General features: G+C 37.7%; 2 protein-coding genes, 2 long non-coding RNA genes and 1 other non-coding gene across 6 annotated transcripts; 3 read left to right on the top strand and 2 right to left on the bottom strand.

Annotated features, from left to right (window-relative positions):
• Window positions 1-1,649: 1,649 nt before the first annotated feature.
• LOC126605867 (uncharacterized) lies at window positions 1,650-2,367 on the bottom strand. Its single transcript, XR_007617052.1, has 2 exons — window positions 2,072-2,367; window positions 1,650-1,841 (listed from the first exon to the last, which is right to left on the bottom strand). It is a non-coding gene; the product is annotated as an uncharacterized LOC126605867 (long non-coding RNA).
• Window positions 2,368-3,257: 890 nt separating this feature from the next.
• LOC126605859 (uncharacterized) lies at window positions 3,258-5,560 on the top strand. The gene is made up of 4 exons (XM_050273316.1): window positions 3,258-3,545; window positions 3,662-3,735; window positions 4,212-4,653; window positions 5,052-5,560. The coding sequence occupies exons 1-4, from the start codon at window positions 3,429-3,431 to the stop codon at window positions 5,322-5,324; spliced, it is 906 nt and encodes a 301-aa protein (XP_050129273.1). The 5' UTR covers window positions 3,258-3,428; the 3' UTR covers window positions 5,325-5,560.
• Window positions 5,561-17,773: 12,213 nt separating this feature from the next.
• LOC126605869 (uncharacterized) lies at window positions 17,774-18,979 on the top strand. Its single transcript, XR_007617054.1, has 3 exons — window positions 17,774-17,998; window positions 18,175-18,312; window positions 18,926-18,979. It is a non-coding gene; the product is annotated as an uncharacterized LOC126605869 (long non-coding RNA).
• Window positions 18,980-22,508: 3,529 nt separating this feature from the next.
• TRNAR-ACG (transfer RNA arginine (anticodon ACG)) lies at window positions 22,509-22,581 on the bottom strand. Its single transcript has one exon. It is a non-coding gene; the product is annotated as a tRNA-Arg (tRNA).
• A 67-nt stretch (window positions 22,582-22,648) lies between these two features.
• LOC126605857 (oxidation resistance protein 1) lies at window positions 22,649-26,343 on the top strand. Of its 2 annotated transcripts, XM_050273314.1 has the most exons (8): window positions 22,651-23,080; window positions 23,597-24,126; window positions 24,231-24,303; window positions 24,620-24,697; window positions 24,785-24,848; window positions 25,604-25,691; window positions 25,845-25,929; window positions 26,047-26,343. In XM_050273314.1, exons 1-8 carry the CDS (start codon window positions 22,946-22,948, stop codon window positions 26,128-26,130), a joined length of 1,137 nt encoding a protein of 378 aa, XP_050129271.1. In that variant the 5' UTR covers window positions 22,651-22,945; the 3' UTR covers window positions 26,131-26,343. The 2 variants fall into 2 exon arrangements, 1 of the variants encoding a protein (XP_050129271.1); XR_007617049.1 differs by lacking the exon at window positions 26,047-26,343 and having other exon boundaries at window positions 22,649-23,080; window positions 25,579-25,691.
• The last annotated feature ends 1,506 nt before the right edge of the window (window positions 26,344-27,849 follow it).

Below are 27,849 nucleotides of genomic sequence, written 5' to 3'. Positions count from 1 at the left end.
TATTTTGAAAAAAAAGTTACTGAAAAAAAATTTAGCCTAAATTCATTTTTTAATAATTCATGTTAATATTTTAACCTAGAACTATTGGAGCCAAAAAAAAAAAGAAAAAAAAAACAATTTTAGGTTAAAACCTAATATATTTGGATTAAAAATATTAGGTTTTAACCAAGGGTTGGAAGGAGTCTTCTTTTTTCTTAGCGAAAGATAGTATGTACACTAATGGGATGGGGAGTAGGTCAAGTTTTACAATAGGCTTGTCATAATAATGTGGTTCAACTTTGTTTTTGGTGAGAACCGAACTGAAGACCTCTCACTTACAAGAGGAATATCACTAGACCGTAATACTAAGTAACGGATTGGAGATGGTCTTAGAGAGTAGTATCTAATGCACAAGTTAGTATATTCGACAAAAATAGTTAGAACAGTTTGACAAACTAAGGGTTAGTTTGGTATTGTTTTGCTTTGGAAACTGTGCTGTGAGAAAAAGAAACTAAAATAAAGTTGTTGAATATTTTGTAAATTTTTTAATTTTTTTTGTAAAAGTGTTTTTAACAAAAAAAAAATATCTGAGTCTTTGGTAAGCTTTTAAATAAATTGTTGTAAACATGTTAAATGACTAAAAAAGTATATGATATTTTATGTGATATACTAATTGTCAAAGAGAATAATGTAGGACAATGATTTTCATTTTGTAATATATATGGGGTATACTTTTCTATGTTTTTCTACTGTTATTAACAATAGTTTTTCTAAGAAAATATTTTTTTTTACTAAACAAATTCGATATTGTTTAGAAGCACTACAATTCCAAACCAACCCCACTAGGGGTGGGCGTAGTGTGGTTCGGTGCGGTTTCGAGTGAAACCATAACCGAAACCGAAACCGAAACTTTTTGCGGTGCGGTTTTGAAGCCAAAACCGAAATGAAACCAAACCGTTTGGTTCGGTTCAGTGTGGTTTCAAATGGTTTCGGTTTGGTTTTTGAGAAAAAAATGTACAATTTAAAATATACACATATTTATGCATAAGACGGTCTTATTTTCCTTGTAACAATCACAATATCACATAACCCCAGAGGTAGAACCCAACATAGAATTGCTCAAAACAAAAATTCCAAACAAAATCAACTATTTCAGCAAAAACAAAACAGAAAACAGCTAGCTGAGCTGCTATAAGCTCCAGAACTGCATGGTTCATTAATCAAATCCGACCAACTTCAATCCAAGTTTAAAACTTTTAATTAACACCATACTCTTCTGCTGAGGCATCAGGCTGTCTTCAAGCAAAAGGTCCAACACCATTTCAATTCCAAAATTTGTTTTTCGTTCTTAGTCAAACACCACATTTAACTATATAGGTAAATTTGGTTAATGAGACTATGAAGAAAACCATTCCTCTGCTCGATAAAAAACTAAGTGCTCCCTTAGATGTTCTATAAGCAGCCAAATCAAGCAAGCTTGAGCAAATAAAAACATAACCAGAAACAATAAGATGTTTGCAGAAGACAAAGAACACATCCATGACAAACCAAATAAAAGGACTACATGGTTTCTCATTAACTTAGGGGTTTCAGTTTCTAACTACTCGAATGCTCCCAGAACAAATTCAAACACATCAAACCCGAAATAACCTAGTTCGACAAGTAACTCAGATCATAAAATTGACACAAAGCGTATTCTATTTCATTCTAAAACACAAAAAGAAATATTGTCTTTCGCAACCGAGAACCGACCGTGTTTGCAAACGAAAACATTAACAGAGATCTAAAGAACATTACATCATAATTTTAGCATAATTTGCATATGAAAATCCACAAAAAATAATCCATGAGAGAGGAATCACCTGAAAACAAATTGAAAGGTCCAAAACTGATAAAATAGATTGAAACAAAATGAAAAATAATATGTAAACCATAAGGAGATTATGCAAATGTAATACTAAATACAACGCCCTCAGCTAAACAGTTGCTTAATCTAATATCTCAAAACTAGCTATATATATAGATCAACATAAAAACAGATTAAATTGATGAATGATACTAGTTCTAAGTAATACAAGTTCTAAGTTTTTACCATATTAGCTGGAACGAAGAGCATGTGAATGATTTGCCAAGTCTGTTTTGCAGAGCTTTTGATTTGCAGAGATTAGGGCTTGCAGATGAAGGGGATCTGGGGATGCAAGGCAAGCAGTGACTCAGTGAGGTCACAGTCACAGAGGCAGAGATGCAAGCAGGCAGTCGCAGTCGCAAAGGCAAAGGCAGAGATGCAGATTGCAGAGGCAAAGGCAGAGATGCAAGGCGCAGAAGCAGTCGGGAGTCGAAGAGAAGTGCAAACCCAAAACCGCAAAACCAAATCTATAACCTAGTTGAACTTGAAACAAGGTATTAAATATCGATGATATCGAAAATATCGGTAGTCTAAGAACACTGAAATTTCGATGGAAATATTGGAATATTATCGATATCGATAAAAATTGAATAAAAACCATGGAAATTGTAAGAAAAACTTGGAATTTTTTTTTAAAACTTTGCAGGATGTTTATTTAGTCAATTATCTATTAGTTTATCACAAAAAATTGGAAGGAAATGCATTGCATGATGAATTTAACTGATTTAAGTTGATTATATAGCGAGCTGGCAAACATTGTGAGTGTAGAAAATATGTAGTAATTAATGAAAGAAGTTTAAACGCACCATAATCATTTATATATAATGAATTAGTACAATATTTTACACTTTATACATTGCATGGTAAGATACATGAGTGACTTAGCAAGGTCTAAAATATCGATGATATCGGAAATATCGGTAGTCCAAAAATACAGAAATTTCGATGGAAATATCAGGATATTATGGATATTTTAGACCATGCTTGAAACTAATTAAAAGTTTAAAATATAACATTTATTTATTATGTGGTGCGGTTTCGATTTCAGTGCGGTTTTGAAAACCCAAAACCGAAACCAAACCATTTTCTTTGCCGCGGTTCGGTTTTGAAACCGAAACCGTTTCAAAACCGCGAAACCAAACCGTTCGATGCAGTTCGATTCGATTCGTGTTTCGGTTCTAAATACCCATCCCTAAACCCCACACGAAATCTTTGTGTTGAATTTTATCATCTTGAGAGACAGACTCACCCACGTAATTCCCTGTACCAATTAAAGACACTTGTCCTTTTATCTAAAGAAAAACATTTAATCATCTACCGTCTCAAAGTCGAACTCCATATGAACTTTAATATGATGATGCTCCAAGACCTTTCTCTTCTCCTGTTTCGAAGATGACAAAATGTTTTGGGATTTTATTACTTTTGCTTTATTTATTTATGAATACTATTTTCTATTCATTCAAAATTCAAAATTATCTCAAAACCCCATAGCCAAAGGACGAAGAGAGACTCAGACCAGCGGGAGAGAGTGAGACCGAAAACAATGGAGAGAACACCACTGAGAAAGCCTCGCAGAGACACTGCCGATATGCTGATGTGGAAAGAGGTCCCACACTCCGACTCTCCGCCCACCGCCTCCTCCGCCCACCGCTCTCATCAGGTTCCTTAACTTTCCACTTCAACATTACTCAGTAGTCAATGTAAATTTCTTCTTGCTTTCTTTCTTGGTGATGGTGAATTAAGAAAGCTAATCAAGCTCAAGAGGTGCATTTTCAGCCGTCGGATGGAATCAGCAAGGTGCTCCATGGCGGTCAGATCACTGATGAAGAAGCTCAGAGCCTCAACAAACAGTGAGATCTCCTCTCAACTCAGATCTAGCTATTAATTTAGTAGTGCATGCTTCATTAATCTAATTTTCTGCTAATTACCCATTAACCTGCTCAAACTGCTGAATGAAAGCTACAAAATTTTCTGTTTTCTGATCAGAAGACTATTAACTTTGATTGTTTTATATTCATGTGATCCTATTTATGTTTTGTATTCATCTGATCAGAAGACTATTTATGTTTTCTGATAAGACAATATTCTAAACTACTCTAATATCCGGGGCGGTAACACTGCCTTGCCCGACTAGCCTAACCCACATATGTCTACAAATGCATGCAATGAAACTCAATTTTTTTCCTTCTCTTTTTTTGAAATTTGCCCATCTTAGATCCAGCAAGAAATCAGTACTTTTTTTTTTGGGTAAACAAAATCACTACTTTAAAGTATATGGTTAATGGTCAATATTGAAAATCAAAAACCCAGATGAAATGTGGTACAGGAAGCCTTGTTCAGGCTATAAACTGAAGGAGATTACTGGAAATGGCATATTTGCAGCGGGGTCAGGCAAGGATGCTGCACCAGAATCTAATAATGCTAGTAACAAAACGGGGCTTCGTATTTATCAGCAAGCACTCAATGGAGTCAGCCAAATCTCATTCAGTGTTGATGAACATGTCACGCCTAAGAAGCCTGTCACTGTTCCTGAGGTTGCCAAGCAGCGTGAATTGAGTGGGACATTGCAGTCCAACTCCGATTTAAAATCCAAGAAGAGCGGATCAAATGCCAAGTCAAAGGAGCTCACTGGAAATGACATCTTTGGCCCTCCTCCTGAAGTCGTGCCTCGATCATTGGCTGCTGCTCACACCCTGCAAACTAGAGAAACCAGAGACATTGGGGACCCTGCACCCCGAAATGTACGCACCTCTGTCAAAGTTTCAAATGTGAGTTCACTGATTCATTTTGTTTTTGTGAATGAATGTTTTCATTCATATCTTTCTCAGCTTTAGTTATGATAATTAATCAATTAGGAAATATAACGCTAGATAACTTGGACTTCCATAATTTTGGTTTTAAGTGTGCAATTGAGGGTTCTCCTGTTTAGGGTTTGTTGTCAAATAGTCGTCTGGTATGTTAGGTTGTGAGACTGTTAGTTTGGACCATTCTTTCCAACAAGAATTAATTGGATCAAAGGTTCAAAATTGATAGCCTAGAAAGATAGCCCGGGGGTGAACACTTTCCTGTAATCCAGGTATGTATTACTCTGCCGAATAATCCTAGACTATCTTGCGAAGTAACATTTCTTGAATTGTTGTATTGAAATTTACTTTTTGTCACACAGCCTGCTGGAGGTCAGAGTAATATTATGTTCAGTGAGGAACCTGTTTCCAAGACTTCTAGGAAAATACATAACCAGAAGTTTGCAGAGCTGACAGGGAATGATATATTTAAAGGTGATGTTGCTCCAGGGTCTACTGAAAAGCCCCTCAGCACGGCTAAGCTGAGAGAGATGAATGGCAGCAACATCTTTGCTGATGGAAAGGCATCATCCAGAGACTATCTGGGTGGTGTTCGCAAGCCCCCCGGTGGAGAGAGCAGCATTGCCTTGGTTTAACTCATAATCCCTGACTTGTTACTTTCCTTTATCATTAATAAAGTTGGTCCCATCATATGATTTCCCATAGCGAACTCTGTGTTTTGACTTGTAAAACCCTTCTTGCCCGCCCTGTTGAGATGAGCATCTTCGATCTCTAGGGTTTTGGGGCGTTGGATGTGAGACTGAGTTGTAGCCATACATTTATATGTGGGTAGTGTTGGAAAATTTAATAATAATATTTAATTGAATGGAAATTAGAAGTGGAGCCTTTTGGTAGAAAGATGTGTCTACTCAAATGAAGAGTTGCAACTTTTGACTCTTCATGAATAGTCACATGTTTTCCAAAGAGGTATCTCACATTCTATAAATAGGGAAGTCCTGTATAATCACAAAATAATTTTTCATTGTTTTACATAATCATACATAGAGTGTACTAAATATTAGAGAGTCTCATTGAGTCCATATGAGAGAATTTTCAACACAATTGTGGTTCATGAAACCTTGTGATTTGGAGTGCTACTATTACAAGGACGTGGTTTTTGTATCTTGGGAGACATGCGCCGATCAACCATGAGCACCGTGTGGGGCGTAAACTTGTCTTAAGGACAAAGTGTCCAACACTCGCCTCGACCATATTTTCTAGGTTTTTCTAATCCATTATGTCATGTTCATTTAGCATTAGTTACTTATGTGCATGCATTAATTTTGATATATAATTGCATGAATTATTTCTTAAATTTTTATGTGATTTAATATAGCAATTAGACCTTATTTTTCCAACAATCTTAAGACATATTGGTTTGATTGCTATTTTTGTTTTGAGAGTAATATGCTTCCGTGACAAAGTAAAAGTTGATCCTAATGGCATGATCTTTCCTTCAGATTTATTCTATAATGTTTTTGTCCTACAGATTATTTTTGTGGTAGAATTGTCTGGTATGTAGTCTTGGTTTCTTGCAAAACTGTTTGTTTGTATTCTTGTCTAGTTGGTTACTTCTTTGCCATGCATTAAGTTCAGTTTGTAAAGTAAGTAATGCTTTGGGAGTGTTTTGTTTACGACTAACCTTATATATAATATAGTTACGACTTCATGAATTCACGGCTTTCAAATGATTGTCGATCGAGTGTTTGACAAATTAATTGACAGATTTCCAAGTGGTTGACATGCCAATTGGGAAACGATTACATACATGACCCTTCCAAACTATAAGGAAATGGATTGTGAATTATATACATGACCCTTCCAAACAATATACTTTGTATATTGTGAATTATATAAGAATGTGTTGGAATGAATCCCTATAATTGATGGGTTGATTTTTTGTCTGGAAAAGAAATTCACTATATCTAACTTCATGAAAGGGTTCTCTGGAGAGCCTCCACCGACAAACATGACCCTTCCAAACTATAAGGAAATGGATCATTTGACCCTTTTCCAAAGGGTAACCATTCCATCACCGCGATGATGCCGCCTGGGATTTTGAGTGGCAGTTTGGATTCTAATATGTTTCATTTGTGTATGTTTGGTTTTCTGAGTTTTGCTTACTGTATGCATGTATGTTGTCTTACGTTGCTATGAGTTTATCTAACTGAACATGATTTTCTACTATATCAATTTATATGTGGGTTTTCTTGTGCAAATGAAGCTTAATGCTTCTTGGTAGGGTTGCATGCATGAGAATGGCTTTTGATTGCGTTGACCTATTTTGATCTGATACTTATTTCTTTGAAATTGTGTTACATGTGTGTTTTGTTGAAATGATTATTTCAATTGTAGTAGCTTCTCTAACTAAAGGGGCATCTGGTGTGAAGAGAAAGGTCTGCGGATTTGAACAGACGTATATATATATATGGGTTGCTGAACTGATGCGATAAAGATATGGTTGAATCTGTTCAAATTGAACAAGATTGTCTCTTCCAAAAGAAAGCACTCCTGCCAAGTTCTGTAATTAATATATATGGTTGATTCAGCGACCTTTGGTTCTCATTTTAAGAAGTGAAGTATCCAAATCGAGTATCATGTTGTCGTTGTGATAAATTTCTGACTATGGTTCTTGTTTAATTTCAATAAACAAAAGGTTTGAATACGTAGTTGAATGTGAAAGGAGTGCTTCTCATATAAAGGACTTGTGAGGATTGAAAGCCTAGAAGTGAAGAATAAATAAAGAGAAAATATCTTCATTGGTTCCTACTTCTTAAGTATGATGAATGAGTAATTGATAGCATTAAAAAGTAACCACAATAAGAGTGAATTGTGGGGGAGTGACATAGTTATCTTTGGATTATACATCAACTTAAGTATAATGGAAAAGTAATTTGCTTCAAGAAAAGTGATATTCTTTAATTTAAGGTATTTAACGGTTAGAGACCTTTCAGAATAAAAAAAAATACCTTAAATGTGAGGGAATGTACCGAGTGTTAGCAAATTACTTTTTAAGTCCTAACATATGTTTTGAAGGACTTAGCATTGGAAAACAACTACTCTCGAATGAAATATAATTTCATAAATGGAAGTGCGCACTTTAACTGATAGTCATCAACCTAGTGGATCTAATTAATTAAAGGTTTGACTAGAGAGTAAGTTGTATCATCGAGGGGAATGGGTTAAAAGCCTACATCTTAAGAATCGCCATAATGGCAACCCAACCTAGCTGACTGGAGATCCCAAGATCTAGGTTCAAAGCGACAACCGAATCGTGGATGATTCAATGGGAGCACTGCGGAGATAATCTTCTACACATGTCCTATGATGAAACAATGTTATCTGCAACGTATTTAGGATATGCTTTGCTTTTAATGATTCTTATACTTGGAAATAACAAGTGGGGTATTGCAGGATACTCTTAATTGGAAGTCACCTATCTTGAGTGAGGAATGAGGCCGTTCCTATGAGAATTTTTTGAAGGGCTTAATTCTCTAAAAGCACTCATGAGAAACCAAGAATTGTTCAGGGCCAAAATGAACACAACCGAGCAACCATAGGGTGTCTGGAAGGGTATTGTGTGATTACTATTGTCTTCGTTTACACAAACGACTGAGCAGTTCAAGACATCGCGTTCACTGATTAGCCAAGTAAATCCGATAGTAATTCACTACGGAATGTTCAAAGCCAAAAGCCACCTATCCCGATGCAATACTTTTTCTACTGAATTCTCTCTTTAGTGTCTGCATTGTCATTTGCATGATATTGAGTCAATTTCCATTCATGTGGGGGATTGTTGGAAAATTTAATAATAATATTTAATTGAATGGAAATTAGAAGTGGAGCCTTTTGGTAGAAAGATGTGTCTACTCAAATGAAGAGTTGAAACTCTTGACTCTTCATGAATAGTCACATGTTTTCCAAAGATGTATCTTACATTCTATAAATAGGGAAGCCCCCTATAATCACAAAATAATTTTTCATTGTTTTACATAATCATACATAGAGTGTACTAAATATTAGAGAATCTCATTGAGTCCATATGAGAGAGTTTTCAACACAATTGTGGTTCATGAAGCCTTGTGATTTGGAGTGCTACTATTACAAAGACGTGGTCGTTGTATCTTGGAAGACATGCGCCGATCAACTATGAGCACCGTAGTGGGGCGTAAACTTGTCTTAAGGACATGGTGTCCAACTCTTGCCTTGACCGTATTTTTTAGGTTTTTCTAATCCATTATGTCATGCTCATTTAGCATTGGTTACTCATGTGCATACATTAATTTTGATATATAATTGCATGAATTATTTCTTAAATTTTTATGTGATTTAATATAGCAATTAGACCTTATTTTTCCAACAGATAGTGCATGAAATGTAGTCAGAAAAATATGCAGGAGGTTTTGACTAATTCGTTATTCCAAGCATGTTTATCTCAATTTCAAGTTTGTGTTCACTTGTTTCTGGGCATATTTCATTTACAAAATAGATGATAATTTAAGAATTTTTACACTCTTCTTCTACTTGCTTGGTCTAGCCATTGGTGTTAAGAAAATTTGGTTGAGATCCTGTTTTTTGGATTGAAAAAGGTGGGTAAGTTCGTAATTTAGGTTACTTTTAAGGGAAATTATTTATGCACTTTATTTTTCTCCCCATGCGCTACTCTCTCATTTTTTTGGTCCTAATCATTGGATTGGATAAATCAAAGGACATCAAGTGATAGAAAGTTTAGAAATAAATTAAGGAGTATGGAGAAAACAAGCGTGCAAAAATGATTTTCCAATTTTAATTACATGAAGAAGGTTTACAATTCAACGCTAGCTTATTAGATCCTTCTGAAAGAAAATGGACCTAAAGGGCCTAGTTTGTGAAAAAATAAGTTGTGTTTAATTTGCACCTTAATGTGGCTCTTGAAGCACAAAAAAAAAAACGAAGCCAATGAAGCACTCATTGGTGTGGTGTGTATCAAGGTATTAAATATCGATGATATCGGAAATATCGGTAGTCCGAAAACAAGGAAATATCGATGGAAATATCAGGATATTATCGATATCGATAAAAATAATATGGAAACCATGGAAATTGTAAGAAAAACTTGGAAATTTTTATTAAAACTTTGCAGAATGTTTATTTAGTCAATTATCTATTAGTTTATCACAAAAAAATTGGAAGGAAATGCATTGCATGATGGATTTAACTGATTTAAGTTGATTATATAGCGAGCTGGCAAATTTTTCACTCTTTGAGGTTCAAATATTTTCATGCTTTCCCTGAAATTATATATTTTCACTCTTTCCTTGAAATTGAGTCCTTTATCCTAATCTAATCTGGACCCCCAGATTAATTTATATTTTCACTCTTTCCCTGAAATTATATAAATTGTGCAATTGAGTCCTTTATCCTAATCTAATCTAATCTAGACCCTCCATCTTGATTCTCACTCTCCGTCACGCTACCACGTGGCAGCCCACTAACCCTCACCCTATTTCTCTCTCTCTTTTCCCGAGTCTCTCTCGGAACCCTCACTCTCTCTCAGTTCTCAACTCTATCTCTCTCTCGAACTCTCGTTCTCTCACTCCATTTCCCCGATCGCACCCACACCTAGGCACACCCAAATTCATCCACCCCAATGCCAGCGCAGCATCTCCACCACTCTCCTGAACTCTCCCTCCCTCTCCTCCGTCTCTGGGAAGCACGGCGACGCGCAGAGGACTCCATTTCCTCGATCGCACCCACACCCAGGCACACCCAAATTCGTCCACCCCGATGCCAGCGCAGCATCTCCACCACCCTCCTGAACTCTCCCTCCCTCTCCTTAGTCTCTGGGAAGCACGGCGACGTGCAGAAGAACCCCGATGACCCCAAGGACACCCAACCCATATTCCGGCCACCTCCGGAGAAAATGGATTGCTCATTTTGATGGGTCTGAGCGTGGATTGCAGAGAGGAGCACAGATCTTGGCAGCTGCGACGACGGAGCCCCGGCTGCCATTGCGACAACGAAGCCTCGACGATATTATCGCTAATATCGATAACATCGCGATATTATCAATAATATCGCGATATTTTGACGAAAACCCGTTGGATACCTATTAAAATATCGGTAACGTGAAAAACCGATAATATCGGCGAAATATCGCCGACATTATCGGCATTTCGGACATTGGTGTGTATACACCCCATGGTGTGGGGACATGACATGAAAGTTTCTCCTAAAAGGAGTTGCGAGTTTGGTCTCAAGAGTAGTAGTTTGACATCTTCATAGATTTGCCATGAACAACAAAATCTTAATTTACTAAATTAGTGAGGTTATCTTGTTAAACTAGAGATAATTGAACCCTAAACTCGCTACCAATCTAAGAAAGAAAGAAAGAAAAAGAGAAACAAAACATTAATAATAACTCATGGAAAATAACATCAACTGGGTTGTAACTATTAAGGGTACAAATGTAAATGCAGATGTAAAAGATATCTCTTAGATATTGTATAGTTTGTTATAGTTGTTTAGTTTGTTAGAATGTGGTGGTTTTGTCTTATTGGTGGAAATACTTGTATATATATAGATTGTAAAATTATTTCCAAATCAATGAAAAGATTATTTCTTAATATGGTATTAACTGCCTTCTATCTCATGACCTAATCCAAACACGCTTCACCGCCTGCAAACCCTTCTTCTTTCTTCTCTTTGATCGCAATCGCGATCTCTGCACCTTCTTCATCTCCAAACCCTAACTTTGCATATCAATGGCGGCATCTGCTTCTCCTTCCTCTGATTCTACAGCTCGAGTTCATCAACCTCCTCCGATGAGTTCCTCTGTCTCAATCACATCTCCGATGACTTCCTCTGTCACGATTTAGAATATTGGATCAATGGTGACAATTAAGCTCACAACCACCAATTATTCACCTGGAGTGCTCTGTTCGCCCCAATCTTTCATCGATACAATCTCATCGGCATAGTTGATGGATAGACACCTCCACCGCCTCAAATGCTACTGGAAGATTCCGACCATCGCACCTCTTTCATTAATCCATAGTATGTTTCGTGGTATGAGAATGATCAAACCATCCTCATCTGGATAAATTCCACCCTTTTTGAAACCCTAATTCCTTATACTGTTGGAGTTAATTTATCTCGAGAACTTTGGGCGAAACTGGAATCAAGATTGGTTGCTGCATCTCAATCTCACATTCATGATCTTCGATCTCGTCTGCGTAATATCACTAAAGGAGAATCCACAACAGCTCAATTTCTCCAACAAATTGAGGAAATCGATGATGCTTTTGCGAGTGCCGGAGCTCTGGTTGAAGATTATGAGCTCATCTTTGTCACACTTCATGGATTGCCATCTGAGTATGATTCTTTTGTTAATGCTATTCAATTTCGCATCGAATCGACTACAACTAATGAATTACATGGCTTTCTTTTGTGCAAAGAAATTCAATTGAACAATTGCAAGAAATTGCCTCCTACTGCTCCGTCTCAGGTGTATAATTCATCTGCCGGTCTTTTTCCCGCGCCATATGTGCCTCCTCAGGCATATAATGCTCATAATACCTCTTCACCTAATTTCTCTCAAGGCCGTTCTCAGAATTATTCTCACGACCGTGGCAATTCTTCAAACCCTAGAAATTATCAAGGCAGGAGTAATTTCAGAGGCAACTCACAGCACAATAGCTATCGACAAAACAATCAACGTTTTCATCGTGGTGGTCGGTCTTTCTCCAATTTCTCTGGAAAACGAACTCCTTGTCAAATCTGCCGCCACTATGATCATAAAGCAATTGAATGTCCACAACGCATGAATTCGAGCTACACTGGTTCTTCATCTCATTCTGCTATGGTTGCAAATACTAGATCTACATCTTCTGCACCTACTTGGCTTGTCGATTCTGGAGCTAGCTCACACATGACCAACAACTGCACCAATCTTCAAAATCCTGAGGCTTATCATGGTCCTGAACAGGTTTACATTGGTGATGGCAAAGGTTTGCCCATTTTTCACTTTGGTTCTTCTATCTTAAATACAAGTACTCATCGTTTTAAGTTGAACAATGTTTTGCATGTACCTAATTTAAAGAAAAATTTGCTTTCTGCAAATCAATTTCTTCTTGACAACTGGTGTTCCATGCATCTTTATCATTTTCACTTCACTATGAAGGATTCTACCCACTTCATGCATCATCTTTTGTTGCTGGTAATCACAAATCTTTTGTTGCTGATACAAAGGCTTCTAGGGATCTTTGGCATCAAAGACTTGGCCATCCCTCTGTCAAAATCTTAAATAAGTTGGTCTCAAATTCCTGTATTTCTGTGTCTAGTACTAGCAATAAAGCTTTCTGCTCAGATTATGCTGTAAGAAAAATTTCTAAGCTTCCTTTTGTCTCTGTATATTGTACTACAAGCAAGCCATTAGAGCTTCTTCACATAGATGTCTGGGGACCAGCTTCTGTTCCTTCTGTTCATGGTTTTAAATACTATGTGATCTTTGTCGATGACTATACCAAGTACTCTTGGTTTTATCCATTACAGTTTAAATATGATGTATTTCCTACATTTGTTCAATTCAAAGCTCTAATTGAAAATTAGTTGGGTACCAAAATTATTTCTATATGCTCAGATTCTGGTGGTGAATTCTTGAGTTCAAAGTTTTCTCAGTTTTTACTAGCTCATGATATTCCACATCAACTTAGCTGTCTTTACACTCTAGAACAAAATGGATGTGCTGAGTGCAAGCACAAATACTTTGTTAAGACTACCAGAACTTTATTGACAGTTTCAAAGGTTCCACATCAATATTGGGTTCATGCTTTCTTTACAGCCATTTATCTGATCAACATAATGCCCATTGTCACCAAACTATCTCCTTGGGAATCATTGTTCCAAAAAGCTCTAGAGTATACTTTTCTCAAAGTGTTTGGTTGTAGTTGCTTCCCCTGGTTAAAACCCTACATACATCCAAGTTAGAACCAAAGAGCAGACACTGTGTTTTCATAGGGTACATTTTAAACCATAAAGGGTATAAGTGTCTGGATCTTATCTCTCATAGAATCTACATATCCAGGCATTTTTTTTATGAGAAAAATTTTCCTTTTCATAAACCATCTCCATTACCTTCAAACACTTCCAAAATTATCTCTTCCTCACCATCCCATACTACCCCCTCTACTCTAACATTCACCTCAGTTCATCCTCACCTACCAACTTTAAATCCAACATCTCATTCTCAGGTCTCATCTCCTATCTCCAATTCACCCAATACTATGTCAACCCATCACACTACACCTCCAAATACCAACATTCATCCAATGCAAACTCTGGTATCTTCAAGCCTAAAGCCTTCAATACCACCAAACATCCACTCATTTCTCATCTCAGTGTTGATTATGTTCCATCTACCTATCAGCAAACATCCAAATATCAACACTAGAGAAAACAATGCAAGAAGAGTTCAATGCTCTTCTCAATACTGGTATTTAGTCTGTGGTTCCTTCTTCTCCATCTCAAAAAGCAAGCCTGATGGTTCCATAGACAGGTACAAGGCTAGGCTTATTGCCAAGGGGCTCCATTAACAAGAAGGGTTAAACTACACTGAAACCTTCAGTCCAGTTGCTAAACCTATAACAATTCGACTTCTTCTCACCTTGGTTGCTCAATATGATTGGTTACTCAACCAACTTGATGTGAGCAATGTTTTTCTACATGGTAACCTTTTAGAATCTGCCTTCATGCAACAACTTTCTAGATTTGAGGACTCTACACAACCTAATTATGTGTGCAGATTGCATAAGTCCTTGTATGGACTCAAACAAGCTCCTAGAGCTTGGTATGAAAAGCTGAATGGTGCATTACTCTCTTTTGGCTTTGTGGGTTCCTAATCAGATCATTCATTATTTGTTAAGAAAGATCCTCACTTGGTATTCATTCTTGTCTATGTTGATTACATTCTTGTCACTGGTCCTTCTCCTCAAGCTTACAAGCAAGTTATTGATCAGTTGAGTTCCCTCTTTCCAATCAAAGATCTTGGTTCCTTACACTACTTTCTTGGCATTGAAGTTAAACGGTCTTCCAAAGGCATCTTCATCTCTCAAACAAACTATATTATGGATCTATTGCATAAGGCTAAAATGGATGGTGCAAAACCATGTGTTACTCCACTTAGCACATCCAAACTTGATCACATTTCTCCACTCTTGGATAATCCTACTGAATATCAATCTCTTGTTGGGGTTTTACAATATCTTACATGGACTAGGCCAGATATCTCATTTGCAGTGAATCTTGTTTGCCAATATATACATTGTCTTAGAATCTCTCATCTTCAAGCAGTCAAGCGAATCCTAAGGTATCTTAAAGGTTCCATTGATTGTGGTCTTTGGTTTTCTAAAAGTCCTTCATCACCAAGTATAAATGCCTATTCAGATGTTGATTGGGCAGGTTGTGCTCTTGATAGAAAGTCCACTAGTGGTTTCTGTATGTTTTTGGGCAACTCCATTATCAGTTAAAGTGCCAAGAAGCAATCTACAGTGGAAAAATCCTCCACAAAGGCTGCGTATAGGTCATTGGCTAACACTACTGCATAACTAACATGGATCTACAAAATTCTTGTTAACATTGGTTTTCAATTGCCTTGTAATCCAAAGCTATGGTGTAATAATATCTTAGTTATTTCTCCAGCCAAAAATCCCATTTTTCATGCTTGGACTAAGCATGTTGAAATAGACTACCACTACATTCGTGAAAAAGTTTTAGCACTAGATATTTCTCTGCATTTTGCTTGTTCTCAGGATCAAGTGGCTGACATTTATACTAAATCTCTGCCTATGTCACACCCCGATCTCGACATACGTCCAAGATCGACACGTGACATCCCTAAATGCCCGTAACTCAACATACCCCGCCTTTTAGATATGAACAAAATATAATTCAAGATCCAGATGCATAATAGTTTTGCGTATACTTTATGGCTGCATCTAACCTCTTCGTTAGACTGCCTACGTACCCTCAATAGGGATCAAGCCATTCGTAGTTCAACTTTTCACTACATTCAAATATTCATCACATAAACTGCCATATTTCAACATAATGCACAATTCAAAGCGTGCAACATCTTAAGGAACAATCGACAAGGCGCAATAATAATCTATAGCCATATTGGTCAATGATATATCATAATCATAACAATTACATCTAACAACATCTAATAATCACACCAAATAATAACCCATACAACACACTGATATGCAGGGCTAGAGCAACATAGTTTGGCCAAAACCTACATCTCTGAAGCTAAAATCAAATCCAATGAGCCAAGTCACCAAAGGGATTCCGAACCACTCAACGGAATCAACTTAGGATACGATTCCAGACCATCACTCAACGGAATCACTGAGTAAAAGGGATTCCGGACCATCACTCAACGGAATCGCGGAGTACCATGCATATAGAACCACCCAATGGAATACAAACTGGATACGATTTCGGACCATCACTCAACGGAATCGCAGAATATAAAGGATTTCAGACCATCACTCAACGGAATCTGAGCCAGGGTACGATTTCGAACCATCATTCAACAGAATCGTAGAATCGAAGGGATTCCAGACCATCACTCAACGAAATCCGAACCAGGATACGATTTCGGACCATCACTCAACATAATCGAGTGGAAGACCAAGGGATACAACAACGGCTTGAAGAAACAATACAAGAACCAAGTACTTAATTTAGAAGGGCTGAATGACACAAAAAGTGAAATAAAGAAACAAGATGTGAAACAAGTGTCTAAGTAACAAACCCCATGACAATAGATTAACGGTCCACTACTAGCCCTCACATTTCATCACATCAATCCAATCATACAATACAAACCATATTTCCAAAGCACAAGTCAAATCATACTTAATGAAAATAGATCGATGGCCAGAAATAAAAATAACACTTCAATAGAATTCACATTCAATAAACATAGGTCTATGGTATGTGTGTGTGTGTGTATATATATAACTCACATTTCAATAGAATTTCATTTATAACCCATATCATATTCACAGATGATTTTACTATAAGAAATCAAGGTAATAGCTATATCACATATATTCAAGTCACTCTCAAACCAATGTGGTCCCACTAGATTTTACTTAGCCTTCCATAGTACTAATTTATTATTTAGAAAGTTTCGAGACATGTTGACCAAAAGTCAATTCTCAATCAACAGTAGGATCCACAAACGCTACATCATTTGATCCAATAGATCTGCACATCGGATTCCGGATCCATAACTTCCTAAGGTCCACATTATGCTCAAAAAACAACATAATAAAATTTCAACACGATCCAACGGTCGGATCTCTGCCAATTACTAAAATTGGGTGGCGGTTAACAATTAATTTTACTAACTTAGAAATATAATTTGGGAAGATTCGTACGTCGGATTTCCGATTCGTCGGTTCCAGTTATCCTCAAATATTACATACTATAATGTATTAAAGTTTGGTGATAATCCAACGGACGAATCATTGATTCATATAAAGGTCAAGTGATGTATCGTAATGAAACTAAGTTCAAACAATCAAACCCCATCATACGAATATCAATTATGAAATTAGAGCATCTAATTGAACTTAAAAGGACATAGTCGGCCCACTGGCCAGGCCACCGCCTCATGTGACAGTTCGTCCCTGATTTTAAGAATTTTTAAAGTTTTAATAAAGGATTTTACAAAAATGCCCTTTGAGGCACGCGCATTATTCGAGGTTAATCATTATGTCGTGCCATCTAAGATTTGTTTTCTTGACATATCCTTGCAATACTCGTCGCTACGGACGCGTGGGCCTAGACGGTTCGTTATTTGGAGTTATAACGAAAAAGATTTTAAAGTTTGAAGTTTGGGCATTTTATAAATTTTATTATTAAAATTTGGATGGCCCAGATTTAATGAAGAATTAAATGGATGGCTTGGATGTAAGGAAAACAAAAATAAATAAATATAAGTGAAAGAAGGTTTTTGTGTGTGTGTGTGCGTGAGAGGAAGAAACAGAAGAAGGAGATTGGGCAGAAATGCCCAATCGGGACAAGAGAGAAGAAGACATCAAGAGGGATTGAGAGAGGGAGAAGCCGACCAATCGGAACAGAGGAAAGGAGGAAAGGAGAGAGGGCGAGAAGCGGAGGAGAGAAGATCAGAAAACCGGTTTTCCCCCAACCCGTTTACCGCGACACCCACACCTAAATTTCGGCGATTTTCACCGGATTTCTCACAAATTGGATCAAGGTACCACTTCCAATCAACACCTAGGCCTTCCCTCTTCATGTTTCACCCCAAAAATCATGAAATTTCGTGGTGATTTCGCGAAGAACACCCACACGGGTGCCGCGACCTTCTTGTCCAAATTCTTCAAATCTTGAAATGTTTTCTTTCAATTACTAACACCATTAGTATTCCCTTAGGACCTGGAACAAAGCCCAAGCTTTGATTTGGACGGTGGAGTTGATTTGAAGGTCGAATTGGAATTCACCCAATTCTAGGGTCTGCACGGAATTTGATGAATTTGAAGTGTTTCCAGGCCAAATTGGCATTGGCCACAGGTATGAAAGTTTCTCTACTCATTGAGATCTTCGATTCTGTATTTTTTGAGAATTTTTTGAAATAGTTGGATTTTCCGGCGAGCCGGGGCGGCCGACCGCCACCCGCGGTAGTCCGTGCGGCGACGCGTGGCCAATGGGCAGCCAATGTCATTCTTAGCATGTGTTTAAGGTTCTAGGTTCAGTTTTGATAATTGATGGACGTAAATTGAGTAATTGAACCTAAGTTCGTTTCGATTCGTGGTTAGGTGAAAATGTGAATTTACGATCCAACCATCGGATCGTCACCAAACTTTGATACGTTGTAATACGTAATATTTGAGGATTATAGGAACTTACGGATCGGGAATCCGATTCACGGATCCTTCGGAATTAGAGTTGTAAGTTCATAAAATAGAATGTTAACCGTCACTTGGTTTTGACAATTGACGGAGATCTTTGGATGGTAATGAAATTTTAGGATGATGTCTTAGAGGTATATTGTGGACCTCTGAAAGTTATGGATTTGAAATCTGAGTTGCAGATCTTCCGGATTGAACTACGTAGTGACGTGTCTTATATAAGTTATATATTCTATCGATATGAATTCTGAGGTTGGATTTGATTATCGTTCTAGGCGCTGATCGTCACGACGCCTTGATGTGTGGTGCTAGGGAGTTGTTGGGCGAACTTCAGGTGAGTGGGCAGTTTTTGTTTTTCGTATTACCTATATACTATTAATTATCCCAGAAATTGAATTTATATGAAAGTATGTTTTCAATTGCCATGATGCATATTATAAATTATATGAATTGATATTGATGCATATATATATATGTGAATTGGTGCTGTGGACGCACAGGTGAGTTTATATGGTTTATATGAATGAATGATGATGTGAATTATGTTGAGAGCTCGTAACATGCACCCCTGGTGTTAGTGCTTATGTTATTCACCCTGCATCACACGCTCACCTTGGATCCAAGTAGATGCTAGTCGTACAGACCACTAGAGGTGGTTCCGACATGCTAGTCGTACAGACCACTAGAGGTGGTTCCGACATGCCAGTCGTACAAACCATTAGAGGGGTTCCGACTGGTAGGTGACCTTAGATTATGTGCACAGATGATTAATGAGAGAAGCACTAGAGCGTATTATTTCACCATCTTAGTCGTACAGACTACTATAGGTAGTTCCGACTTATGTGCAGTGTAGTGCCGTACAGGTCACAGTTGGTGACTTCGGCAGGGCCGTACGGGTCACAGTTGGTGACTCCGGCTGGATGGGATATTGAGCTATAGAATCAGCCGTACATGACCACTGTAGGGTCTCCGGTTGATTTATTATTTCACCTGAATTATATTGATGCATTCACATTATATTTTGGCATATGGCTTGGCATGGCATATTCTTTCTGAAAAGCGTTGAAGGATTATAATTTGAGCTTTTGATGATATATATATATATATATATATATATATATATATGTTTATATATTATTATGTTATTTTCTGGGAAAGTATACGGGTTTTACAGCGAGGGACTAGAAATGTTTTAAAGGAAATGTTTTCGAAAAACTTTGTTGTACTGACCCACTCAATTTTGTTTTGCGCCCCTCCAGGTTCTAGTTAGCAGAGCTTTGGTGGCTACGAAAGTAGGGCCCCCCCTCGGGTGTTTCATCATAGTAATTGTATTTTTTAAGCTTCCGAACTGTGTAAATGGTTACGTCACACTCACGTGATGGCCAGCACGCCCTTCTTTGGGACGGGGTGTGTCACCTCAAGCGGGTGGCGGTCGGCCGTCCCAACTCGCCGAAAAATTCCACTATTTTTAAAAATTACCAAAATTTACAGAATTGAAGATCTCAATGAGTAGAGTAAGTTTCATACCTGTGAATAAGGCCAATTTGGCCAAGAAACACCTCAATTCATGACGAACTCGCCGAAACCCTAGAAATTGGATGTGCTTCAATTTGGCCTCCTTGGTGTTTCGTCACCCCTACAACTGATTGGGCTTTTTTCCAGGGCTCAAGGGGAGTCCAATGGCGGTGGAGATCGAAGGAAATCGTTTCCAAAATGGCAGATTGAAGACAAGGAACCCTCGCACCCATTGGTGCGAGTTTCACCAAATTCAACCCAATTTTCGTCCAATCTTGAATGAATATTGAAGGAGAATGAGTGTGGTGGTGATTTCAGGTGATGATTGGGTGAAAATCGCCTGAAAATGGCTAGAAATCCACTGGAATTAACTGGGTCGACGGGATGGTATGTGTGTGCATGGGTCCATGGTTTTTAGGGAGGAGAGGGGGTATGTTCCCTTCTTTTTTTTTTCCTTTGTCTCGCCACTCCCGTGGCCTTCTTTCCTTTTTTTTCTTTCAGCCACTCCAGTGGCTTTTTCTTCTCTTTTCATTGTTTTTTTAGCAACAACTTCAGACGTCTATAACTATACCGTTATAATCCGGACTCGCAAACGGTTTTGCCTCTGCGTTCTTGATCTTGATATCTATTCAACAATATGAATTGTGATCTCGAATGATCTACGGATTTTAAATAATTAATTTCCCGAAAAATAATATAAAATCTCTATAATACCAATACGTAGATTATAATAATGAAATTCAGGAACGGGATTTCACAGCCTAAGTCCAGGTTTCTATTTCTCAGGGACAAACTGGCTCTTTGACAACCTCAAATCAGTTTGAGGGGGGATATTGAGAGTACAAATGTAAATGCAGATGTAAAATATATCTCTTAGATATTGTATAGTTTGTTATAGTTGTTTAGTTTGTTAGAATGTGATGGTTTTGTCTTATTGGTGGAAATACTTGTATATATACAGATTGTAAAATTATTTCCAAATCAATGAAAAGATTATTTCTCAATAGTAACCCTTATGGGATCAGTAGCGCTACTCAAGCATCTGCATATTCGATTAGTTCCACAAGAAACTTCTCATAGTCCCCGGAAGTGTCCTTGACAATTGCATGGTCCAAATGAACGGTGTTCCTCTCGTAGTATTCTTCTTTGATGCGCTGCAAGTCACCTCAGCCCGAGTGGTAAGAACTCTAGTAAACGCTCCTCCGTCTGTACCAAGCTTGTTGATGGCCAGTCGAAGAACCTTCTCAAAGTATTTCTAAGGGAAGGTCAAGCTTTTGGTTGTTTGTCTCAGTAGTTTGAGGAACTCATCATCTTTGTCAGCCTTCAAATCCTACGTATCAGACATGTAATGGTCACACACTTGTTTGATAGTAAGAGAAATGATCAAAACATCAAGCTTCCTCTTGTAAATCTTGAATTTTTCAATTCAAATTTCTGAAAGAAGAGAAGATAAGGTTCAACAAACCAACTTGACATTTTAGAGAACATCAGGGTACTAATGACCATGGAAGTTTAATGTTTTACCTTACGGATGTCTCCCCATGTTTCTAGATGTTGTAGAATTATCAGCAAGAGGGGCCGAAGGCTCACTACCAACAACACCGATACTGTTTCCAACTTAGTAATTATCACATGCACAATACGTTAGGTGTATTGGTAATTACCATATGCACAATTACCACTTATCTTGGTAATTACCATATCTACGTGTGGACTTTATCACAAAAAACCTCAGTATTAGTTGAAATAGGATCAAGATATTTAAAGTCTCTTTTTTTCATAGATTATGTCGATGTGGATATTTCAACACGTCTCCTTACATGGGGACCCAATTAGTGGGTCACACATGGAAGATCCACACATCATCAACCACGCGGAGTCAAGGGAATTCACCCTACGAGCGGGGCAATGGACCCACCATCCTCATGCGGGGTTAACGAGACTTACCCATCACGTGGCAGTACGGGCGCACTCCCTGTCTCTGATACCATGTGAAAATTATCATAGAGACGGGCCGAAGGCCCACTTCAACACCAATATTGTATTAAATTTGTTAACTACCACTGCACAATCCGTCAAATATGAGGTTTCATTACAAAAAGCTTGAATTTTAGTTAAAATGAAAGTAAGATATTTAAATATTTTTTTCCACAAATACATTCAATGTATGATATGCCACATCTTCTTCGAGGGATTTCTCGTAGTTTTCTTTTGTTTTCTGCCGTGTCGCGTAGTATGTGAAGCTGTCTACCACGTCTGTCCATAAAAGCCGACGATGCTTCAAGTCAACGAAACACCGCATATGTAAGCAAACCATAAAAATTTGAATAAAAACATAGAAACCGACTTCACTGGGGATCGAACCCAGAATCTCTGGTTTCGTAGACCAGCGCCTTATCCATTGGGCCATGAAGTCCTTGTTGTTATTCTAACTATTGTAATTTTTATCAAAATTGTACTGCTAGCGTACTTCTTAGCCTTTTCGTAGGTGAGTCGCCACCAGACCAGCGACCCCAACAAAGTACGAAAAAGAAAGGCCATAGCTGATTAGCTTCGAGCTCACTCTTTCCTCTACCCGTCTTTTATTCGTCAATCTAGAAAACCCTTTTCCTTGATTCAGATAAAAGCTCAAAGTTTCCTTCTTTTTGGATCGACCCTTTGACGAACTGGTCGGAAAAAAGGAAAATCAAGAAATCGGGAGTATTTGGTCTGACTCAGAATCAATGGAGTCAGTCAGATGATTGATAGAGATGATGGTTGATTGGTTGGATAGATTATAGATGTCAAAGGAAGAGATGGGTAGGCCACGGTCGTTTCGGAGCAAGGCTGCTCACTTTGTATCTGATCTCACCACTGTCTTCCTCAACCCCATTTCTGACAAACCCTCCAAACCCTCTCCTCCTCCTCCTCTCTCTGTAAGTCCTCTCTCTCTCTCTCTCTCTCTCTCTCTCTCTCTCTCTCTCTCTCTCAATGCTTTCTGGGTTTTTTTTTTTTGGGTTTTATGATATAAATGGTTTGGTGTTTTGTGGTATTTAGTCTTCTGATCATTTGTCTGCAAACCCAGTTCATGCTGAATCTCTGTCTTTAACTTGGATTATGGGTTTTCTTGGATCTTTTCTTCTGGAGCTACATATGATTGTTTAGTGACTTCTGTTATTAGGGATTTCAATTTTGCTTTGATTAGTTTTTGCAACCGAATTGCATGTTACAACCAAAATTCAATACTAATGGTTAGGAGCTTAGGAATTTTGGATAAAATCTTGAATTCTGGATAAAATCATGTCCATGGAAAGCTAAGATCAATTTATAGTTGGGTTAGGAGGAGTATGGAGGCATTTTGTTATTTATTGGAAAACATCAGACTCTGTGTGGTCAATTAGCCTTTAAAAGTAGTTGTTTGAGCTTTGATTGGATACTTCTTGTTTCCGCAGGAAGATGTGGATGACTCCAAAAGAAGTCAAAATGGATCAATCAGCGAAGAGAATCCCGCTAATGTTGTTGATGGGCCCGACACATCTTCCTTTAGTGCATTCCTCTACTCACTATTGTCGTCTTCAGAGTCTGGAGATACTAACAAAAATTCAGATGAGCAGAATGATGATCAGATGGATAGGAGCAACCCATCATCTGATTCCGCAATGAAAGGAAATGCTGGAAAGAAAAGTTTGCTTTCTAAGGGGAAACAGTCGCTTAGTAAAGTTATGTCCCAGGCTGCAAGATTTGGTGTGCATCGGAGTCAAGAACGCAAGGGTAACCCTGACATGAAAGTTGATGATGCAAATGATTCGAACTTCACTAGAGTTGAGATGAGGCCTATGCAGAAAGCCCCAACGCCTGTGCCTTTGGTTGATCACCCAGACATTTCTGAACCGTCTTTACTTCTTACAGAAATAACTAGAACTGCTCTTTACGCTTCAATGCCAGTGCTTGTTCAAGGACGGAAATGGTTGTTGCTGTATAGGTACACATGAATATTCATTTGCAGCATTACAGTTAGATCTTTTGAAAGTTTTTTTTTATCATTCCTATGCAACATCGTACAAATGTATTCCTCGTGTCCTGCAGTACATGGAGGCATGGCATATCATTGTCAACCCTATACAGAAGAAGCATGCTTTGGCCGGGCCTCAGTTTGCTGGTAATTATTAACCAAACTATTAGCATCATTCATTTCAACAAATTTCCATATCACCATGTTTAGACCAACTAAATTTGTTTATAGTACCGTGTTAAGTTCAAATCATCTATTAAGCAACAGGACGTGACACAAACTGAACAATTATCAACAAGATTCCTTGAGCTCATGCAGTTTGGGAAAGTATAATGAACAATTGCCTTAATTATTTGTTTGGATTGCTTCTGTAACTCGTTATCAAACTTGCTGGTTTTTAAGTTCATAGTTCATCTATATGCATATTCTCCAAATAAAAATTTTCTACTTTATTTTTTCACAGGTTGTTGGAGACCGTAAAGATGCAGTTTTTGGCGGCTTGGTGGAGGCACCTCTTAGACCAACAAACAAGAAGTATCAGGTCCTGCTAAAAAGCATTTTGTCTATTGAGTTCATCTACAAAGATTTCATTCTATGTATGTTGTAATAATGCGGACATTTTAAACAGGGAACAAATGATACATTTGTTTTCACAAATACACCTGGCCATCCTGTTATATTTCGCCCTACAGGTACCAATTTATCCTATTTACTTCCAGGGTATAAAGTTTCTAACTTTTCATCAACTTATTTAGGTGGCAGGCTTGTTCCTTTTCATGCCTTAAAATTTTTTTCTTATTCATATTAGATAGAGATAGAAACTTGAATACTTTTGCTTGCAATAAATATTCTGTGAGGGAGTAACTAAAATACGTCTTGTCATTAAATATGTTGAAAATGTATAAAGCACACTGTCCAACATATAGTAGTAGTAGCAATAGTAGTTGTAGTAGTAGTAGTGGAGCGTTTTGAACCAATGTAATCTTATAATTTCTATTAGGTTAAACTTTTTTCGTAGCCTTCATTCTTCTGATGTAGCTTTTGTATTATGTGATTGCTTTCTTTAACTCTCATATTCTTAGTTTTATGGACTATATGTGGTTCGGGTCCTAATGCCCAATGGCAGTCCTGGCGCTTTTGATTCTATAAGCAACTGCACAGAACCAATTGTATGGTCCATGTTCAATGCTAAATATACCATTTGAAATATTATACGATGGTTGTTTTCTTTCTGTTGGGGAAGGCTTGAGTATTGCATTTGGAATATGTGTATAGTTTATCATTCATGAAACCATCTTAAGAGAGGAAAACCACTGTGCAAGTATTAAAATATTATGTTCTCTTCTCTTTCTTCTTCTTCTTCTTCTTCTTCTTCTTCTTTTATAAATACCTGAGTGGAAAATATTAAACTAATTATGCTAGAATTAACTGCAAAATGTACAAGCAGGTGCAAATCGCTATTTCACATTGTGCTCCAATGACTTTTTAGCAATTGGCGGGGGTGGTCATTTTGCGCTATATTTGGACAGTGAGCTGTGAGAATTTTGCCTTCGTTTCTTTAATATTTTTTCTTTTCCTTGTAAAACTCTTTTCTTATTTAGCAATCCCTGTTTATAAAGTGATTTATAATTTTGATCGGTTGTTGCTTTTGTTGCTCTTTTGGTCAATTTTTGCTTTTTCGGTCTCAGATTGAGTGGATCAAGCTCATGCTCTGAAACCTATGGGAATCCTTGTCTTGCAAACTCAGAAGACTTTGAGGTGAAAGAAGTTGAGGTATGCACAAATTCTCTCTGAAGGATGTGTGCGTGTGTGTATTCGTAATGAATTCCGATTGTTTCCGAGGAAAATAGATGAAAATATTATGAAGTCATATACTTTTGTGAAATGCAGTTATGGGGCTTCGTATATGCTACCAAGTATGAGGAAGTACTTGCTCTAAGCCGTATGGAGTCACCTGGGATATGCCGTTGGTGAATGCTTAATTTAGACCGCATTTTTCTCTGATGGTTGTTGTATCATCACCATAACAAGAGGTTTATTACTGTTGCTGGAGCTAGTATATGGATGATGTTTCCTATTACAATTGTACATAAAAGCCCCTCCATGTACATAAACACCACCTTAGCATTGTACGTACGACGGTTTTGATTAGGTAGTAATGATTGTGAATAGTATGCTGGTTGCCAATGCCTTTCTTATACACATAACAAAAACAGTCTTCGAAACCTAGGCTGGACCATGATCGTACCGTATATTGCTCTTCGGTTCTCTACATGGGAAAGACGAATGAACATCTACAGCTAGGACCTCCTATTTCTTTTAATTTGCCATACTAATGGAACTATACAAATATACACTTATCATAAACGTACTAGCAGCTCAATTGCCCCAGTAGACATAAACGTGCCGGATTCGGACTCGGACTCCAACTTTTTATCAGTGGCATTTGTCTGAATTTTTAACTACAAAGTGTAATACGTACTTATTTCATACTGGAATTCAGGTTCTGTACCAGTTTTGAATGGATAATAAACAGATCGGCAGCGTGACGTTAAAGCACTACACTCAGTAAAATTTTTGAGAGAGCTTCACCTATGCGGGACTTGCATTGACCACACAGCACGTCCAGGAGAACTGGGAAAAGGGGAAGCGGTGGGGACCTTGAGAGAGCTTCACATTCGGATATCTACACAAGATAGCGCTACACTCAGTAAGCACCAATTTGGGCCATCTAAAGAGAGGCAGAGTTTTTGTTTCTTCCAAGCCAATGCAAAAAGTGTGAAAATTTGATCCCCACTGGCATGCTCCTGAAGGTGTCAAACCACCTCAACTGCAGGTAGGAGTCAAGATTCGAGTTCAGGACTCCCATACAATTACCAAATCATCTGTCCACCGGCAAATCACATATGATTTTGAAGACCCTCACTCCACATACTTATGTTCAGCCTACACCTCGACTTGTCACACTCATGGAAGGACGCACATCCCCACAGAAAGATTTATATGATCCCAAAATTAGTGTATAATATCATTATCATTGGCATAAGAAGCAATGAAGGATCTATGGCTCTTGCGTGTAAATTTCATCTTGATCATTTAAAGTCATCAGCTTTCAAAGCCTGAAGAATCCTATCTGATAGGCAGCTTGTTGCTGAGTTACCTTGCTCTGCCCTTGATCCATTCAAAAAGACTGAAAAACCTGTCTTTAATCGAGTCCAGCCCTTTCTGTTGAAAAAAAAAAGAATTTGAAAGAAAAAGTTTTGAAAATTCTTGAACTGGACGGCTTAGATGATGAGGATATAGAGTCAGAAGTTGCGTCGTCCCAGCGTCACAGGGATGAAGACTTCGGAGATGATAACAAAAATGACTATCATGGGATATGTCCTCCTATTCGTTCAAAGAAATAAACATGAAATGCTTTTCTTTGATAAAAGATAAAGTGATAAAGATAAGAAAATGTGTTGTCTGATATCTAAATGCCGACAATTATTCTTTCCTTGAATAATTGTCCTTGGTTCCTGTAGTTTTTGTCAATGTGCTTTCCTTTTGAGTGCTATCTTTGTATCAAAACTCTGAAGTGCTTCCCTCTAAATTTGAACATCAAAAAATAAATGTGAGTTTGCTTTAAAGATATATTTATCCTTTTTTTTTTGGGGATCCATAAAATAATAGGCATTAAAGCAAAAAACCACG

This window comes from Malus sylvestris, chromosome 15 (assembly GCF_916048215.2).
Source record: "Malus sylvestris chromosome 15, drMalSylv7.2, whole genome shotgun sequence".
NCBI classification, from domain to species: Eukaryota; Viridiplantae; Streptophyta; class Magnoliopsida; order Rosales; family Rosaceae; genus Malus; species Malus sylvestris.
Note: the sequence above shows the minus strand (reverse complement) of the source record. Positions and strands in the feature narration are given on the sequence as shown.

Excerpts from the sequence above, each read along its gene's own strand:
- LOC126605859 (XM_050273316.1), top strand. The coding sequence starts at position 3,429 with ATGGAGAGAACACCACTGAGAAAGCCTCGCAGAGACACTGCCGATATG. Across the intron at positions 3,736-4,211 it reads GCTCAGAGCCTCAACAAACA|GAAGCCTTGTTCAGGCTATA; the intron begins GTGAGATCTCCT and ends AATGTGGTACAG. Across the intron at positions 4,654-5,051 it reads CCTCTGTCAAAGTTTCAAAT|CCTGCTGGAGGTCAGAGTAA; the intron begins GTGAGTTCACTG and ends TTTGTCACACAG.
- LOC126605857 (XM_050273314.1), top strand. The coding sequence starts at position 22,946 with ATGTCAAAGGAAGAGATGGGTAGGCCACGGTCGTTTCGGAGCAAGGCT. Across the intron at positions 24,698-24,784 it reads CAACAAACAAGAAGTATCAG|GGAACAAATGATACATTTGT; the intron begins GTCCTGCTAAAA and ends CATTTTAAACAG. Across the intron at positions 25,930-26,046 it reads TTGAGGTGAAAGAAGTTGAG|TTATGGGGCTTCGTATATGC; the intron begins GTATGCACAAAT and ends TGTGAAATGCAG.